Source organism: Cololabis saira, chromosome 6 (genome assembly GCF_033807715.1).
Source record: "Cololabis saira isolate AMF1-May2022 chromosome 6, fColSai1.1, whole genome shotgun sequence".
NCBI classification, from domain to species: Eukaryota; Metazoa; Chordata; class Actinopteri; order Beloniformes; family Belonidae; genus Cololabis; species Cololabis saira.
In genome coordinates this window covers 33,340,462-33,360,957 of record NC_084592.1, presented here as the reverse complement: position 1 = coordinate 33,360,957, position 20,496 = coordinate 33,340,462, and the positions used below count along the sequence as shown (strand labels likewise).

Here is a 20,496-nt window from a genome sequence, read left to right as displayed (position 1 = left end):
TATTTGTTCAGTTCTCTAAACATCCGTTTCAAATTACTGCAAGTGCGTGCGCACTTATCTATTAGTCTGTTCATGTTTGTGAGGATGGGTGTAACACTGTCTTGCCAGAAATTACCCTCAGAGATAAACAGGGGGAGCTTTGAGAAGGATTACATTGGAGCATCGGGGAGAGCTTATTGTCTGGTCCAATAAAAATCTGAATAAACTGGTTTAATCTGTAAGACTCACTTTTCAGTTATTTATTGATGATAAATTCAATGATGCAATCACAGTCATAGTTTGACAAAGTTCGGTTCACACTGAAATGCATGCTTAGATCTGAATCAACCTTATATGGCATTTAATGGTTTAAGAAGGTTTTAAATCGTATGTCTGATGCCTGCCATTAAAATGTTTTATTTAGCCTTAAGTTTCAAACTTCAAGTTTTAAACATGGGTCATGATCCAGACTAAAATACACTTGAGTACAATCTGTTCTGCTTTTATTTTATTTTAAAAAGATTATACAGGATAATTCATACAAAAGAGACGAAACAAAAAGCAGATGAATGATGACGGAAATAGATTAATGCCGGAAATATTTTTGCAAGTTAAATCCTCAAATCTTAATCTAATACAGTTACTCTGACTTTGATTATATTACAAAAAGTATAAACTAGGAGTGTCAAATTGGCACGTTAATTGCAATTAATTGATTAATTACAGGTATATTTAACACCTTATGTTTTTTAATCGCTTAATCTATTCTTTAATCTCTAACTTTACTTTTTCTCTTTGCGAGTTGCCTTTATTATGAAATCTGTGTTTGTGCTTGAGTTGTGCGGAAAACAATGGTCAGTTCCACCTTGAAGTGGACATTGATTGGCTGTTACTGTGTTTGGGCGAGGAACGGTGAGTAGCGGAGAAGAGAAGTGAAAATGGAGGACCATGTGAAAGTTGTCGGCCCTATGAATGGAGAATTTACATTTCAAAAACGTCCCGATGGCACCATTGATAAAGGTAGAGTGATATGTGTTCTTTGTGGAAAGGAATTTGCTCACCACCAAAGCAGCTCAAGTTTAGCCACATAAACGCAAAGCAACCGGTCGCGAACGCAGCCACAGCTAACGTTAGCAACGATGTTGCTGCAACACTCTTCCCCAGCCAAACTCAAGTAGAGAACCTTGCGCATGCGCACGTCTGTGAGGCGTGCAAATGTTCCTGCCAAGTGGATATAAATGGCTAGGACTGCTTTGGTTCAAAACTTCTTCACAAGTTTTCTGTGGCTTTAATAGTCTGGACAGTCGTTATTTGTTTCAGAGAACATCATGTCATTTCTTCCAATAAGAAATGACATGTGGCATTAGAGATGCCTCTGAGCCCAGAGATGTCAACTCAAACTCAAAGTGTCATTTTTAAGTGTTTTTTGTGAACAAATTCCATATCCATGCTTGATGAAAATCTAATATAATCCTTTACCTATGGGCTATCCTTTTTTTCTTTAATGTGATTCCACTGCAAAATCTAAAGTATGTCATTAAGCTATTGTACATAAAAATGACTACATAAACAGGAACACATTATCAATGTATCCCACCAAACTCACATAATTACTAAATCTCACTTACGGATTTTAAGAAAATCCTTGTTTCAAGGTTGGATTTGGTGACAGAGCTACTCACGCAACCCCACAATCAACTACTGCAGTTTTAAAAGTAAATCTAATCTGATATGTCATTTTTCAAATTCGATCACAAGCTACATGGTTAGAAACGATTGTTGTTAGTTAATGATGAATGACTACTCTCGATGCAGTGCCTTTTCAAAGAGTGTAGATTCACAGAATCAATGATAGATTTGTATCCTTGACCTCTACACATTAAAATTCCTCTAAAGTCAGAATGCACTTATTTTCTGTTAGGCTCAGGAAAACACAATAGCCAAATGTGTTGGGACCACAGAGACAGAGAATGGAGTCAGGTGGGTTTAAAGGTGTTTATTCAGACATGGCTGAGGAGGTATGGAGGGGGAATCCTGGGAACAGGTAACAGGAGAGAGTCCACAAAGGAGTGCGATGGGGGCAACACTGGAAGCCAGATGGAAGAGTGGAGCGGAGAGACACTGGTTTACATGGAGGGAGCCAACAGGAGACAACGTTCAAGCACTGGCCGTGTGCTCTCAGCCTCCCCTTGTAGACTGCTGGTGACGAGGCTGATCTGGAGCAGCTGGCCTGATTGGAATTGCCAGCAGCTGTGTTGGGCTGGTCTGCTGCTGGCTGCTGGGGAGCCACAACAATGTTCTAAATCTTAAATCCTATATCTGTGGAAAAAAACCATTGAATGGTGGGGACAACTTCCAACTTCAGTTGTCATTGGCGAGGATTCACCCATGTGTAGGGTTGCCACCCGTCCCGTAAAATACGGAATTGTCCTTTATTTGAGAAAAAAATGTTGCGTCCCATATTGAATTAATACGGGACACGATTTGTACCGTATTTTCATTAACTTTTACACCATATTCTAGTTGAATTATTGAAATGAATGAACTTTTACACCATATTCTAGTTGAATTATTGAAATAAATTAACTTTTACACCATATTCTAGTTGAATTATTGAAATGAATGAACTTTTACACCATATTCTAGTTGAATTATTGAAATAAATAAACTTTTACACCATATTCTAGTTGAATTATTGAAATAAATTAACTTTTACACCATATTCTAGTTGAATTATTGAAATAAGTTAACCTTTACACCATATTCTAGTTGAATTATTGAAATAAATTAACTTTTACACCATATTCTTCACCTGTAGGCTATATTACATCTGGGCTGATGTGGACATACGTAGCATAGGGGGATATTTCAGTTGCTAGTATGGTTGTCTGTCTGTACAGTCATGAAAATTCAATGCTATTAAAGCACTTTAAACTTTAATCAAAGCATTTTGTTTTTTCATATAAAATAAACACATTTTTATTCAGTTTAGAAGTTTTGGGGCTTTTTTTTGGCTCCTGCGCTGCTGAAATCAGGGCGTCCCTTATTTCTATTTCTGAAAGGTGGCAACCCTACCCAGGGGCATGTGAGTAGTGCTACAATAATGTTTAAAGGAGCTGAGAAAGCAGAGACAATTTTCTCTGTGGCTGGTATTGCTGAGTTGAACTCACTTTGGTTACCATGCTAATGCTCTGTGATAAACATGTATTTACTAATTTAGGTATCAGCTAATCAGGAAATAATTGTATTCCTGCAAACATTCCTGTGATTCTAATATGTGGGGATGGATGGATGGACGGACGGTTGGATGGATGGACGGATGGACAGACGGTATGAAACAGGGAAACCCTATGCTAACCTGTGAGTTATTGTGTTGATTAGTGTTCATGGCATTTTTGTTTAAACTTTAAACTGCTAACAGAATAAACATTTCAGATGTTGTTCAACGATGTTTAGTCTCCCATGAGACAGCATAAATAAAACATGTAATAGTTACTCACCAGAGCGACCTGTGTACATTTAGTTTGCGTTAATACAGTCTGTGTGTCCACACTTCGGATTTTGAGGGTGACACAAATGAATGTGTCACCCTCAAAGTCAGACATCTGATATTTTCATATTTGACCAAAGTCCGTCTGCACTTTAAAAGTGGTGGGAAGCATTTGTTTCTCACAGAGCTATATTCCCTCCATTAAAGTGAAAAAAGGGCCACAGATTGGACATAAAATACAGGGTCCGTTTAACAGACATCATCCTTTTTTTTATGTTTACATCAGACGAAGGCTAAATTTCGCAATTTCATAAGCTCATATAACTGTCAGTTACCTAGTATTTCACTACTACTGCTAACTTTTTGATGTTAGGGTTCAGTGAAATTTTTCTCCATGTATATTAATTTGGGAAATTTTTCCTACATTTTCATCAATGAAAAGTTTGTCCTATAGTTTGCATGTTTGATTAAATTGTTTTGAGTACAACGTTACTTGACTTATCAAATATAAGTCTAGTCATTTGACACTGATGATAAAGAGTGATTTATTCACAGCACTCAGTGTCAGAGATCCAAACCAGGAACCTTCCTCCAGGGATGCAACTTAACGCCAAGCTGCCACCACTCTGTATGCTGATATAAGGACAACATGCAGAACCAAGTCTGACTTTTATTCACCTACACAGAATAAGGAACATCTGAAAGAAACACTGAAAGCTTGCGTTGATGGAAGAAATGCAACATCCAATGCACAGTTCAAGGTGTGACCAGTTCTTGGAAAATCTTTACTGATGTCATTTTCTACATTTCAATTTTTCAGTTCAGTTCAAATTCAATTCATTTAATTCAACTGAAAGGAAATTAATTAAGCTGAAACATTTTGCTTAAAAATAACATATTAGATATAGTCTGTTGGCTTGGTAAATAACAAATGTAGATACATTTTGGTACTGATCTTCATTTCTGATGGACACTCTAAACACTTGAGAGTAAAAATGTTAAAAGGAAGACATGTATTAAGTAGTGCTGTCAAGGGATTAAAAAATTGAGTGATTAATTAATTAATAATAATTAATAATCTGTAATTAATTAATCTAATAAATTGCTTTTTTAATCTCATCTAAAAATGGCTGACAAAAGCCCTCAACTTGAGGTGTTTTCCTTTAAATTCATTACATTATTGTGGCAGATCAAAAGATTGATATATGACAAACAACTGGCTTTATAAAGTCATTTATATTTTTTTAACAGACTTGAACAGACTCAGTCTTGCCATTTACATCCACTTGGCAAGAACACTCTCCAGCCTCTCGGTCGCAGACGTGCGCATGGTGCTCCCCTCGAGTTTAGTTTGAGGAAGAGCGTTGCTGCTAACGTTAGCTGTGGCTGCGATCGCGACCGGGTGTTTGCGTTTATGTGGCTTAACTTGAGCTGCTTTAGTGGTGAGCAAAGTCCTTACACAAAGAACACATATCACTCTACCTTTATTAATGATGCCGTTTGGGCGTTTTTTAAATGTAAATTCCCCATTCACTGGACCAACAACTTTCACAGTCTCCTCCATTTTCACTTCCCTTCTCCACCACTCAGCGTTCCTCCCCCCAGGCCTGTCCAGCTACAATGGGAGTCTACCAGTGTAGCTAAACACGCACAAACACAGTCACAGCCAATCAATGTCCCCTTCAAGGTGTGACTGACTATGGTTTTCCACCCACAACTCAAGCACAAGTAGCCCACCACGCAAACAGATTTCATAATAAAGGCAACTCGCAAACAGAAAAAGTAAAGTTTAAAAAAGTTTAAAGATTAAAAGATTAAAAAATAGATTAAGCAATTAAAAAACATAATGCGCTAAATATGCATGTAATTAATTAATTGCAATTAACGCGCTAATTTGACACCGTTAATATTAAGCAATGTATAGATTAAATATTTAACCAAAAGTATGACACAAAAAACATAGTAAAACATCAAGTTTGTTAAACATCTACTGTGCATGTAGAACATTATTTATATCCTACTATATATAATAATTATGATTATATTATTTTAGTTTTCACTAAACAAAATAAAATTATGTAACAAGCAGATGAAAATTGATGGATGGATGGATGGATGGATGGAAACTGTTGATAGCCTATGGAGTTTCTTCAGCAAATTAAAGAATGTATATGACTTAAGATTTTCAATCATTTTTGTGATTTAAGTGTTCATTTAATTGTGCAGTGTAGTCTGTAGTTTGGTGTTGGGTATTCTTTAAAATGAAACCACAGTGTGTTTAAACTCACATGATGTTTGAATTATTCCAACAAGTAGCCTATATGTTCATGTGAGGTACTTACCCAACGTAAAAAGTTTAACTCTCGATCCACAGAGCAGAAATCTGATTTTCAGCATGTTTTTTTAGCATGTAGCCCTAACAAATGATCCACCGAATTTCAGCCTCAAAAAATAATCACCTTCCTTTTCTTGATATTGGTCCAATGTCATCGTAATGGACAGCTGAGGTTTTATGGTGAATTTTTACACATGTAAAGACAGAAGAACATAGTTGGCTAGTCGTCAGATGCACAGCTAGCTGGTATGGTTAGCTTGTCTCAAGGTACATGCTTCATGATATATAAAATTACACCTCTGACGCAGGGTCGGCTTTTGTTTGCCTGGGGTCAGGCCCTGTAAGATAGTTTTTAGTCCCTGAACATGCAAGAAAAGAATTTCTACAACTTTCCATGAAAATCTCTGAGTCTGTTGAACTCTAACTTGACAGAATACAAACAGTAGTCAGAATATGGGAGTGCTATCTTTTTTCTTTCAAAATTGTTCTCCAACATTTTGGACAATCAATCTTTTACTCTTATCAGAGATATTAAAGTTCAGTAAATACGAAGTCAGTGAGGTCTCGCTCTCCTTGGGGAGAGGTACGACTGTCTCTATGGAGAATAATATTTCTGTGAACTTCTGCAAAGTGATGTAAGCCCTACAAAATGTAGAAAACACACACACACGCACACGCACACGCACACACACAGTGTTTTAATGAGAAAAAGGTGCAAGCAGTACAATGTCTTTCAATGCCGCCATCTCGCACTGTTCCCCTCCCCCAGCGTTCCCCCTCTCTTAGTTCCACATCTGTTTCTCAAACTTGGAAAGAGGCCTTGAGTAGAAAAGAATATCTGGGTCAGAGTAAACTCTTTCTGGATACATACGTGCAAGGAAATGTGGATTTGATGAGGTTTAAAGCTGAGGATGGAGCAATGGGTGTGTGACTGAAAGTGTGTTTGGAGTTTTACTCTGAATTATTGGCAGTTAATTCTAAAAAAAAATGTTATAGGTGACTTCAGTAATTTTGATGACAAATAAATCTTTAAGAAAGTTTCAAAGATTGTAAAAAGACAGTTTCCATTTCCACAAACTAGACTGTATCAGTGACAGAGCACGTTTGTTCTTAGTTTATTTATTATTTTTATTCACAAAAGTGCTTTAGAAATTGCTGCTTTCACACTAATACTTAATTCCTTTTGTTAAACGTTTTTGATAGAAAACAAATTTAGGAGTTAAGTACAGAAAAAAGTTAGGTCAACTGAAATGTGACCATATGCTTCCCCCTACTGGACAAAGGTGCTAGTACATGATCAAATATTAATTACATCAAGGCTGCAACGCGCATGTAAAATGTGAGAAAGGAAAGAAAAAAAAACCCACTGAAAACACAAAGAAAGAACCACTATAAGAGGTATGTGAATTAATGAATACGAAAATGCAAACAAAAAAATGCAGCGGTTCATACAGTTATTTGGAGTTTTAGTTCTTCAGACAGCATAAACCATGAATGAATGAGATAGTTCATGTTTTAACACAACCTAATTCAATCATGTTAAATATACATCCATTTTTACATGGAGCCACCAGGTAATAAAAAAGGGGACGGTCAAAAGGGAGACTTGTAGATGTGGTGGGAGAGGATATGCAGATGGTGGTGTGACCGAGGAAGGTGCAGATGACAGGTTAAGATGGAAACTGATTATCTGTTGCCAAAAGACGATCCAAAAATAGTTGTGACAGCAAAGTTTTAAGGACCTTGCAATACTGCCAATTGCTTCTCACGACACTTCCAGCGCTGAGGATAGCCATGCTGAAAGTGTTTCAGTTGTTTCTTATGTCTCATTCTTTTAGAAATTACATTTTCCGGCCATTCCAGCCATTCCGGTACCCTCGTCTTCCTCAGCCATGCCTTTGAAATGTGCCCAGAATTATATTGCATGATTATACATGAAATTGAGCCTGTCCCAGCTCTTTTTGGGATGTATTGTGGGTCTGAAATGCAAAAATGCATATATATACCAAACAAAATTTAACAAAGTTGAAAAAAAAAAAATCTATGTTGCAGATTTAAAAACACCTGCACTTTTTCTGCTGTAAATCAAATATTTCATATCAACTAAACAAACCAAAGAACACTGTTTATGAGCTTAATGTGGATTAAAGAATAAGCCTGATTGTCCAAGTGAAAAACAGCAGTTGAGCATCAGGAGAAAAACTGCTTCCACACTTAAATGAATGATGGATTGTGGCTAATATGTCTCAAGTTTGCTTTACGCTGTTTTAACCTTTATGTCCTTCACTGACTTTGTCTCTCAGCCTTCTGCCTTGGGATATTTCTCTTTGGCCAGTCTAACAAAGTCATCAGCACTGTCCAGTGACACCAGCCGGTCCTGAGGTAAACATGGAAGAAAACAACGATTACAAAAACACCAGGACTGTGCACACATTTAAATCTGCAAGGGTTGAATAAAGAAATAAGATTGGGACTGACTGGCATGTAGCCCGCTATGTTGAGGCATGCTTGACCTCTGGTAAGACAAACTTTACCAACTACTACTTTGGAATTATCAACTGGTAGTGACAAGAGAAAGAGAGTATAATAAAACAGAAAAACAAAAAAGAAGAGGACAGGAAGTAAAGAGACTAAAGAGAGGGGAAATCAGTGCTAAATAACGGGACAAACAGGAAATGGATGCAACCTTAGTTTTAATGTAACCTTTAAGATTACTATTATTTATTTGAAAGATCAACTTTCTACAAAAGAAATGATGGCGCTTAATGAGAAGATCTGGGAAAAAGTCCACTAACTGGATACAAATATTGTTTGGGTCACGTAAAAAAGAAAGTGCTCCCTCCTTCAATAATTATTCATCAGAACATAATCTTTAATAAAAGACAATCAGGTCTCAGATTTGGATAAATGCTCCTGCATGACCTAACGCCATATTGTTAAATATTTAACAAAAACTGAGGACAAATGCATATGTAGTAAGTGATAAAGTTATTGTTTCCACCACAGTTAAGAGGATAAATAGTAGAAAGACACCAGGGAACGTTCATAGAAATTAAAATACTGCTGTCCATCAAATTAGAAATGGTTACAAAGTTGTTGAAAATCAGGTTAGTAGGTAATTCTCCAGTGGGATGGATTATTTGCAAGTGGAAAACATTCAAAAAATAGATGAATAAGATTAAATAAAACACCTCAAAACTAATTTAGAATGTTAAAGGAGCTGTATGTAAGAGCAATAATAAAACGAATCATAAAATGACCCCGATATGTCAACAGACATTTAAAAATCATGTTCATTTCAAATACTTATGTCACTGACAACAGCACTCAAGCCAGGATATTCCAGTTTAAAAAGAGGAGTTGCAGCCCTCAACTGATGTTTATGTTGTCATTTTTTGTTTTGTCCTGAAGCTCCACCCTCCACCTATCTCCCAATCACCAAGTCAGTATTGTTTCGGCATCCGGGTTGCCAGCTCGGTTCTAATTATCGCAGCCATGGCAGCCTACGTTCCTGCTGCATTCTGCAGCCTACCTGGCAACCTCTGGTCGGGGGGAGGAGGGGGAGGGTACACGCCACTCAACAATATTTTGAAAGTGACTGCAGTACCAGTTTTGGCCATTTCTTACAGACGGCTCCTTTAAAGTTTATGATATTTTTTTTAATGCACAAGCCTGGCTTTGAATGGTTTCATGGGGAAAGCCTCTTTTTTCCTAAAAAGAACATGACAGCATGATTTAACGTTTGTACTGTTGCGTCTAGCAATCCACAAAACGCCTTGAACAAATTCCTTCAAGCAGATTAAAATCGCTGTAATGGCTCCCTGTGCATTTCAGAATTTATCTTAAGGTTCTTTTATTAGTTTATAAGTGTCTTAATGGTCTTGGGCCTTCTATATTTACGGCCTCCATCTGTGGAACAGCCTACCAAAGAACCTCAGGGCCGCAGAGACTGTTGACATTTTTAAAAAGAAGCTCAAGTCCTTCCTTTTTAGTTTAGCTTTTAACAGAATTTTATTAGTGTGGTTTAGTTTATTGTTATTTCTTATTATTTTAACTACTTATTTTATAATTATTTTATTATGTACTTATTTTTTATATGAACTTTTTTTTAATTTTTATGATGTCCGTCATTATGTTTGAATGTCTAAATGGGAGGGGCGCCATCTATCTATCTACATCAGAGTGGCTTTTCAAAAAGAAGCAGAGAAATGCTGCTGCAGGACCTAAAGAGTCCTCTGCATATATATATATATATATATATATATATATATATATATGCCAACGTTGACACACGAATGGCCCGACTTTGGGGGGCCGATAACATCACCGAGAAATATAAAGTGGTCTCCCCTCACCCTGCCAACACAGGGAAAATAAAATCCCATGAAAATCTGCAAGGTCTGTTCCCCCCGCCCGCTGAATCTTCCAGTGTCACGTGACTTTTTTACGAGCCATTCTGAATCTGCGCCTATGGTGACGTCACCATAGGCGCAGAGGTTCGGCCTCCGCTGCTGAAACCACGCCCACAACCAGCTCTCTCCGCCGGCTGGAGCTCCGCCATTGTTCAGAAGCGCTGGCTGTTTCCACAGCGAGGGACAGTAGAAATTAGGTTTTGCATCGACATTCACCCTCATAAAAGGATCAGTACTGACCCGGCAACTGCACACGAGTCAGCGGTAAGTAACGTTATTTTTTTATGTTATTTATATTTGTCTATGAGTATGATCTTTGCATGGGTTAAGTATTTAGCTCAGCTCCGGAGTACCGGAGCTGCTGCCGGAGCTGCTCACGGACCGGACTGATGAGGAGCCCCGGCGGGTACCGTAATACATTTATTTCTGTTTATGGTTTTCAGATCTTCCAAGCAATGCACCTGAAGCTGTTCAACGACACCTCCAGAAGACGCACGGTCCTTCCTTGAGCCAGCAATAGTGCATACATGTTATTTATATACAACTTATGTTATATTTTTTTAACAATAAAGTTGCTATTTGTGAAAATTCAGTGTTGTGATTTATTTACAGTTAACATGATTCATTTGTCTTGAGGAATTGGAGTAAAGAACTATGGTGTAACTGTTTAGAATTAAATTAAATCTTCCTATGTGAAGACAATGTGACTAAAGGCTGATTTATGGTTCCGCGTTACACCAACGCAGAGCCTACGGCGTAGGGTACGCGTCGATTTAACGCAGAACCGTGGACACGCTTTGCTACGCAGCCGCTGCTCTTCTGCCCGGAGCGACGCTTTGTCTCCTCCCCTGCTACACGTCATTCAAGCAGCCAATCAGCGCAGAGCCTCATTATCATAGCCCTCCCTCACCTCAGAATGAAGCACAGAAAAAGGCTTTAGAAGCGGTAAAACTACAGACATGGCCCACAGGCTGAATTTCTGATTTATGTAGAAAAAACAAGACATTCAAGGCCTTTTTAAAATATACATTAAATGCCATAATATGTCCCCTTTAAGTAAGCGTTTGAGTTCAGGGTGCTCGATAGAGGTGGACAATTCTGCTGAACCTCTCAATTTTGGTTTAGTTTGGTTAATAAATTACATTGTATGAGCTGTTGTTCAGTTTGGGGTTTGTTGGCACAATTCTAAGACCTGATGATGCCCAGATATTTCATTATGTATACAACATATGTGAAAGAGGAAGTACTTTATTTTTTCCCAGTATACAGGTTGACAGCAACAGCTGGTCTATGGGGCAGGAAGCTTCTACATACCGGAGATACTCTTCCTTAACCTTTCCAACAATTCAAAGCTAAAACTGTGCACTTAAAGTCCAATATGACCATAACTAGTCTATGTTGTGGGAAACAGTAAACAAAATGTTGTGCATTTGTGCATACCATGACATAAATGTATCTGCTGTGGTGTGCTGTTCCCGGAGGGAACAGAGAGCTCTGCTCCAGCAGAGATTTCAGCAGTTCAGTAGCTTTCTTAGGATATTCTTGGTCCCGGCTGAACTGGCTCTGTCTGCTCACGCACAACAGCGAGTCCACCTCACACTGATAACCTGCAGACAAAGAAATAACAGGCAAACTGAACGGAATAATGGAGCTTGAAAATAGTTTGTTCAGTGTTTAGAGATTAATAAAACGTGTTAGAGCTGATGGGAACAAACTAAAGCAGGTAGGACAGTGGACCTTGACAACCTTGATTGGGAAACACTGTCAATTAAGTATTATCCTATTTTATAAGTGTAGATGGGTTGATCATTAAATTAATTATAGATGCATTCACGTTATTTGCCTCCAATTTGTTCATGTTGAGACACTGCCATGGATTGAACTTCAGGAAACTTATAAAAACAGGAATGTCTTTAGTGTCAATGGAAAGCTTGTAAGCTACTAGGTGATAATTTAACTAAATACAGGTCATGTAGAAAAGAATGACTCATTTCTGAGCAGTAATATCCACAGTCAAAGTCTGATGTGTTTCAAAGCAGTTCAATTCTTTTTATGTAGGATTTGTAAACAACTTTTATTTTCAGATCATAAAAGATGATAACTGAAAATATTTTGCACTTTAAGAGCACATTCAACCTTAGTTGATGGCCTGTGGAAGCCAGAAGGATCACTTGATATAATTGGATGACCCACAACAACAAATAACTAAGCTATGCTAACTATGAGTTTTTAATTAATTTATTTTTGTCCAGTCAGCATTTCTCTTAACTGAACTGTGTGATGAAAACTACATTAATGTCATCTTAACCGTTTTATTTATTGCATTGGCTTTTCTGTTCGTTTGATATGGTTTTATATTTTATTGGTCTGTACAATCATTAAAAGTCATATAATATTCTAGTAGTGGATATTGATCAACCACCACAACAGAATAGTTTTACTCTGATCGAGCCTCAAAGACTCTCAGGGTCAGTAAGCTTGTGCAGCCTCGATCCTCTATTTTCTGTGTAATGCGGTGAGCAGACTGCTTGGCTGCCACTTAAAATGTGCTCCAGCTCAATCTGCTGTCATGTTTGTTCTTTTCAGGAACAAATGTCTTGCACCGTAAACCTCATCTACCCCAGCTCCTTTGTCAGTCTCGGTGTACTTGTATAAAAACTGCTTAAAAGAACAATACAATATACCCTCTGCAACAGCAAGATATCAGGCAGCAAGCATTGCTTAACTTAGCAGAGGATTGTTTGCAGTGCTTTTAAAAGTTTATTGTAACAAATGATGGAGTTATAGAGAAAAAAAACAACAGAAATGGAGTCTGAAGAAAGAGAACTGTCTGTCTCACCCATCTGCAGCAGGATTTTCTTCCATCGACTTCTGACTTCTCGTCTGGCGTAGCGCAACGTGTAAATGTCATAATTCAGCTTTTCCCATTCCTGGAAGAAAACAGCCGTGCATGTGAATGGAAAGATTTGTTTTTATCCTGGTGTTTGGATTTAGATTTCTAGGTTTGTTTGGTCTTTACTTGCTTCTCTTATTTTCTTAACTTTGTACAGTGTTTTCTTAATATTCTCCTTCCCTCCATGTCTATCTTCATCTCTAGTTATGTCACTTGATTATTGTCGCCTTTGCCTCTTTTACTTATGTACCTGAACATACCACATGTTTATCCTCAGTTTCTGTCTAGACTCTACACAATCAAAAGAGAAGTGTCTGACTTGGAGTGACCTAGTTGTCTGCACTGATTCGTCATGAAAAGGGATCTTCCTTTTATCTAAATCAAAATAAAAAACAAACAAACACATTTTAATATTTTATATCAATTCATAATATAAATTACAATTTCCCAACATACCCCTTAAACATTTACAGTTCTGGTGGAAAATGAAGTGTACGTAAAGACTAATTACTTAAACAAAAGCCATTTGAAACAAGTTTGGATGTGTGGTTTTGAGCTATTCTGAGACACTCGTTTTAGGTTTCCTGTTCATAAGAAGCATCTGCTGATATGAACCCGGCCTTGGAAAAAACTGATCTCTGAAGACATATGATGAAGAGTAGCTGCTGGAAAGACTGGAAAGGAAGAGATGTTTAGACATGCATCAGTCCACAGTTAAACAAACTGTCTAGATTACAGGTAGTCCTGTCTAGTTCTGTGGAAATTCTTAGTAGAAGCCAAGATGAGCCAAGATGACTCAGAAAGTATGACACAGAATCGTTAATAAGAGATAGAGACCGATGAGTACCGGCTAAAAGCTTGATGACATCACTAGTGTCATTCCCTCTAATGCTGTCCCTCCACAACAACCGGTCTGCCCCGCCCACAGCTCCTGCACTGCGTGCCCTTCCACAGGTGACATGAGTTGTGGGTGATTAGGGAAGGCGCGTCCAGCACAGCTGTAGCCAATCTCCTCATCAGATCACTCTGCCTATTTAAACCCCAGTTCTTCAGTCATTCATGGCCAGATCTTCCCTAGGAATTGCCTGTTTTACCCCCATAGACATATAGCCTAAAGGTTAGATGACTCGTCCGCGCTGCTGCCAATGCAGAGCGACGTCGTCACACGGCGGCCATCTTGCCACAGGAGAGAAGCTCACTCATAACATTGTGTTTAATGGTGCATGTACTGCTTAAACAACCTTAACTTGCTCAATTCTGTACAGATTTTCAAACAGTTTTGTTTGTTATGAACGTCAGAGATGTAGTTATGACACCGCATACTTGTGAATAATTATAAACATTGAAAAACGTACTTTTATATGAAAATAACAAGAAACAGATAGCTATGACATGGTATTTATATTAAATGAATATTTCTATAGTATTCTTAGTAATATTTATATTTACATTATAACATATATACATATATTATTACCTTATAACATGTGTGTGTATATATATATATATATATATATATATTTATATTTATTATGACATAACATGTTTATATATTATTACATTATGATGTATTTATATTATGACATAACATGTGTATATGTGTACATTATAACATGTATATATAATTATTATTTTCGTACAAAAGTACGTTTTTCAATGTTTATAATTATTCACAAGTATGCAGTGTCATAACTACATCTCTGACGTTCATAACAAACCAAATTGTTTGAAAATCTGTTGAGAATTGAGCAAGTTAAGGTTGTTTAAGCAGTACATGCACCATTAAACACAATGTTATGAGTGAGCGAGCTCTCCTGTGGCAAGATGGCCGCCGGTGAACGACGCTGGAGACTCCGCCTTGAGTCATCTAGCCTTTATATATGTCTATGGTTTCCCCTACCTGTTGTGCTGCGATCAGCCAACCTACTCCTCTCCTTCACCCTCCTGTCACCCCAGCTTCCCCTCCCAGCTTCCCCTCCCAGCTTCCCCTCCCAGCCTGCCCTCCCTGTGTCGTAGACTTGAGCCCAACGCCTACCGAGACTTAACTAGAGTTAGCAAACATCATCTGTTCATGAGTCGACCATTAACTGAACAGGCCTGGTGTTTGTGGCAGAACACCACAGAATAAACTGCTGCTCTCTCAAACCACCACAGCTGACACTTTAACCCCACAGATATGCTGTGGGGGAATTTAAAGAGACAGATTTACACATGCATCTAAACTCAAGCAGTTCTCCAAAGATGAGCGGTCAAAAATTCCTCCTAAATCAGGTCTGATCCGGAGCTACTGAAAGCCACAGAAGAAGGGTCAATAAGGAAGAGTCTCAGAGTTCACTTTCCTTTCTCTCTATCACTCAGTTTCTAAAGAATGTGTTGCCTTACCACAACATCATAACTATTAGTTTGGCTTAAATGAAGATCAGACCATATTTTAACAGGAAATTACAGAAAAGTACAGGTCATTCAAATTATTTTTTTTTAATCACTGTATGAAGTCATTTGTCTGCTTTTCCCTGCCAGTTTGTCTGTTGTGATATTCAGCCATGCTGTTTTGTTTTGTACACTGTTTATTATTCCTGTGTCCACGTCTTCTGCATTTGATCCTTACGTACATCTGTCCCTTCAACACTTAAACATTCGGTCCTTTCAACTTTAAAAATGACAAAGAAAGGTGCTTAAAAATGTGACTTTAACACCTTGGTGTTTAACAGGTACATCAGCAATCTTAGAATTTTAAGGCATTATTGACAAGCTGGTGAAGTTGATCTGTCGTGGACAATTTAAAGAGGGCAGGTTATGAAAATCCTAAATTTTGCAAAGCACAGAATTAACAGGGTCCTGTTCAGAGTCAGACACAGATGAGATCTGAACGGCCCGTACTCATTTATATCTCTAACAAACTCCACGTGCAATGTCCATTTAGAAGTGAGGAGGGTAAAGGGTGCAACAATAACAATTTTAGAGTAATGACAAAAGACCTGCACAAAGTAAAGGTTCCTCTGGACAGGACAGGCTCAGCTCTTCTTTGGTTTGATATCGGCTCGTTATTTTTTCTTCATGAGCACAAGCTATTTTGCCAATAACAAAATGAATGGTGGACAAATTCCACAATTTTAGTTTCGGAGTGCTGTGAGCTTTTCTTCACGCTGGTCTTGTCACTCTTAATGTGATTGGAGACACCTGCAGATGTCCCTCCCCATCACAAATCAGAATCCAAACCTAAAACTTCACACTGAAGCCTGACAACTTGTAATGTCTGATACTGATTTTCTCGCAGTTTGTTCAGCCTAAATCTAAAAACAGTCCACAACATGTTGGGAATGCTTCAGAGCATATTCTCTGGCTGGTCAGCCACAACGTTGGCCCACATTTCCATTCAGGAATTCCTTTATTAACACAATGTGTCCACTGTGTCCACCAGCCTGTTAGTCTCAACACGAGCATGGTCACATGCTCACCAATCTCTGGCTGTCAGAGAGAGACTGAAATATCTGAGCTTCCTCACGGAAGATTAGTGAGCTGCTGTCCCAACACTGAGAGTAAACAACCTCGGACTGGCCATCCATCTCCACAGACATGTGAGCAAGTCTCATAAAAAAAAACGAGGAACTGATTCAGGAAATGAAAATGCATGTTTTACACTAATTGCTACAAGTCACTGGAGTCAGTGATTGTAGGCTACTCTAAACCTTTCTGTTCTCTTGAAATGATATCTGATTAAAACAAAGCAGACACTGGGTGCTTACATGCAAACAAATATTGACACAGAACTCTGGTTACAGTTACTTAGAAATATCAAAAGTAGCATTGTACTGGGATTTCCCCACACACCGTGCATGCACCGGGTCTTTAATGCAGTTCACACTAAACAGCCATGTCTTAGAAGCACTCGGTCATTGGTTGAGTTCATTAAGAAAGGAGAATCTTGCCTCTGTGTAGATGCATTTTTATGTGTGGATATCTTGAACCACAGGGATGGACTTCTTTCCCGTTGCCACATGTTTAAACCTCAGGACACTCAGACTGTACTGAAAGAGTCTGCTCTACACCACGGGCTTGGTAACATCAATGAGACACTTCTCTCTTTTATTAACAGGTAAAACAAAAACAGGTAATTATTGCAGATTATTTTCATGTGGGAGGGCCGCGACTGATTTGTCAGTTTTGACACTATTTATTTCTTGTGTGGTAGCTGGATTTTAGTGATTTTTTTGTTCTTGGATAGAATAAAGGGCATGAAAATCCATTTGTTTCCCACTTTTTTTTTGGAAAGGGATATATGCCATCTAAATATCTTGGTGTCGCTTTCTTTGGACAGACATTGGAGCAAATGTTTCTCTTCAGACAAACATTTCTAATTCACTTTCATTTTTAATTACCTCATCGATGGGTTAATTTAGGCAAATGAGATAATTTTTAGATCAAATTATTATGGAATCAATGCCAGGTTCATGTACTGATGAGAATCCACATGAAAGCAGTCAAAGGTTTCTTTGAGAGTCACCTGCATGTGCCCTCTGCTTTTATTGGGTTATTACATTAGAGAACTCCAACGGACCAGATAAGGGAGGAATACAGAATCTCTGGAAGCAATACAAAAATTGGTTTATGAAAAGTAAGTCTTCAAAAAACGTCCTTTATGTCTTTTTATCGATGTAAACAGTCATGTTGCTGCTTGGTGGCTTTGCCAGATTCTCTGGTTATCTAAAGCTGTATGGATTCATTTAAAACAAGTCAGCTGGCCATCCATCTTTCAACAGCTGCTTACCAGAGAATGTGGCATGAGAGAAACTAGAGCTGATACTTTTGATTACAATAGTTTTTTTTTTTTTTACTACATCAACATTTGAGCTTAAAGGACAAGGAGACATTTTAGATCTAAGTCTACATTACACTTACACTTATTATGAAAAACACCATCAAAGATTGCAACAGTGTCTCTTGTCTAAAACAGCATATTTTCTGTCACCTCTGTTGCCTTGTCAGTCTGGTCTCTCATGCTGATAAACGCCTGTAGCTCTCTGTCAGATCCACGCCTTGGGCGGGTGTCCCCAGGTCTGTTGAAGGTGGCCCACTGGTCTGCTGATTTTCTTTGGCTCTGCCTGTCATACCACATCCTCTTTTTTGAAGGCGACGGTCCAAAGAGGCTCTCCTCCTCAGTGTCAGAGTCACTGGACTCGCTGGATAACTCTTCAGGTGGTCTGGAAGCCGCAGTGACTTGCATACTGGGTAGAAGGAAATAACAATTAGAGAAATTTAGCAAAAAAGTTACATTTGAACATCATCAAGGGTCTTTATGTCATGTCGCTCTCACCGCAAAATAGCCTTCTTCTCTTCTTCTCGGTTGTTTGTCTCAAAATATTGACAGCAGCAGAGTGTAAAATTAGCACCCATTGCCCCTCTCCAAAGGTTTTTAAACAACGGATTTCTGTCAAAAGTCAGTCTTTCGGCGACAGATTTCCTTCAGAATCCCCAAGAAATCAAAACATTTCCATAAAGAAAAGTCCTAATTTTCAAATGCGAGGCAGTACAGATCCAGACAACATCCTGACGCCCTCAGTCCTGTCCTTCTCCTGGGCTGGATGAGAGCTGTCTGCCAATTACATTATCCACGTGAACAGGAACGGGACAACACACACACACACACACACACACACACACACACACACACACACACACACACACACACACACACACACACACACACACACACACACACACACACACACACACACACACACACACACACACGGCACAGCTCAGGGATGAATGCCACGTTTATTCAGCAACTCCTCAACAACTTTTCAGCAGCTCTTGATGGTGCAGAACGTAGTTATAAAAAGAGCAGATTGACTCCTGCACACAGTTAGTGTCAGCTCCTTTCCTACCTCATAAAACTAAGTAATAGTCTTCCTCATGTTCCTCGTCTTCTTTTATTGTTTGAAAGTGTGTGCAACTGTCTCGGCCTGAAAAACAATTTAAAGCTATACTATGGCTACAATACAGAGCAGGACTCAAAATATCTGAATGGTCTGAATGGTCAGAACGATCTGGTAAAGTACAGTGCCTTGCGAAAGTATTTGGCCCCCTTGAACTTTGTGACCTTTTGCCACATTTCAGGCTTCAAACATAAAGATATACAACTGCAATTTTTTGTGAAGAATCAACAACAAGTGGGACACAATCATGAAGTGGAACGAAATGTATTGGATATTTCAAACTTTTTTAACAAATAAAAAACTGAAAAAGTGGGCGTGCAAAATTATTCAGCCCCTTTACTTTCAGTGCAGCAAACTCTGTCCAGAAGTTCAGTGAGGATCTCTGAATGATCCAGTGTTGACCTAAATGACTAATGATGATAAATGGAATCCACCAGTGTGTAATCACGTCTCCGTATAAATGCACCTGCACTGTGATAGTCTCAGAGGTCCGTTTAAAGCGCAGGGAGCATCATGAAGAACAAGGAACACATCAGGCAGGTCCAAGATACTGTTGTGGAAAGTTTAAAGCTGGATTTGGATACAAAAAGATTTCCCAAGCTTTAAACATCCCAAGGAGCACTGTGCAAGCGATAATATTGAAATGGAAATAGTATCAGACCACTGCAAATCTACCAAGACCTGGCCGTCCCTCTACACTTTCAGCTCATACAAGGAGAAGACTGATCAGAGATGCAGCCAAGAGGCCCATGATCACTCTGGATGAACTGCAGAGCTCTACAGCTGAGGTGGGAGACTCTGTCCATACGACAACAATCAGTCGTATACTGCACAATTCTGGCCTTTATGGAAGAGTGGCAAGAACAAAGCCATTTCTTAAAGGTATCCATATAAAGTGTTGTTTAAAGTTTGCCACAAGCCACCTGGGAGACACACCAAACATGTGGAAGAAGCTGCTCTGGTCAGATGAGACCAAAATCAAACTTTTTGGCTACAATGCAAGACGTTATGTTTGGCGTAAAAGCAACACAGCTCATCACCCTCAACACACCATCCCCACTGTCAAACATGGTGGTGGCAGCATCATGGTTTGGGACTGCTTTTCTTCAGCAGGGACAGGGAAGATGGTTAAAATTGATGGGAAGATGAATGGAGCCAAATACAGGACCATTCTGGAAGAAAACCTGATGGAGTCTGCAAAAGACCTGAGACTGGGACGGAGATTTGTCTTCCAACAAGACAATGATCCAAAACATAAAGCAAAATCTACAATGGAATGGTTCACAAAAAACATATCCAGGTGTAAGAATGGCCAAGTCAAAGTCCAGACCTGAATCCAATCGAGAATTTGTGGAAAGAACTGAAAACTGCTGTTCACAAACGCTCTCCATCCAACCTCACTGAGCTCGAGCTGTTTTGCAAGGAGGAATGGGCAAAAATTTCAGTCT

At 38.7% G+C, this 20,496-nt stretch overlaps 1 protein-coding gene across 1 annotated transcript; it reads right to left on the bottom strand.

Moving 5' to 3' along the window:
- Positions 1–6,522: 6,522 nt before the first annotated feature.
- LOC133446509 (melanoregulin-like) lies at positions 6,523–18,677 on the bottom strand. Its single transcript, XM_061724549.1, has 5 exons — positions 18,424–18,677; positions 18,079–18,334; positions 13,056–13,146; positions 11,657–11,823; positions 6,523–8,181 (listed from the first exon to the last, which is right to left on the bottom strand). Exons 1-5 carry the CDS (start codon positions 18,501–18,503, stop codon positions 8,104–8,106), a joined length of 672 nt encoding a protein of 223 aa, XP_061580533.1. The 5' UTR covers positions 18,504–18,677; the 3' UTR covers positions 6,523–8,103.
- Positions 18,678–20,496: the final 1,819 nt, after the last annotated feature.

Excerpts from the sequence above, each read along its gene's own strand:
- LOC133446509 (XM_061724549.1), bottom strand. The coding sequence starts at position 18,503 with ATGGGTGCTAATTTTACACTCTGCTGCTGTCAATATTTTGAGACAAAC. Across the intron at positions 18,335-18,423 it reads GAGAAGAAGGCTATTTTGCG|TATGCAAGTCACTGCGGCTT; the intron begins GTGAGAGCGACA and ends CCTTCTACCCAG. Across the intron at positions 11,824-13,055 it reads GAAAATCCTGCTGCAGATGG|GTTATCAGTGTGAGGTGGAC; the intron begins GTGAGACAGACA and ends CTTTGTCTGCAG.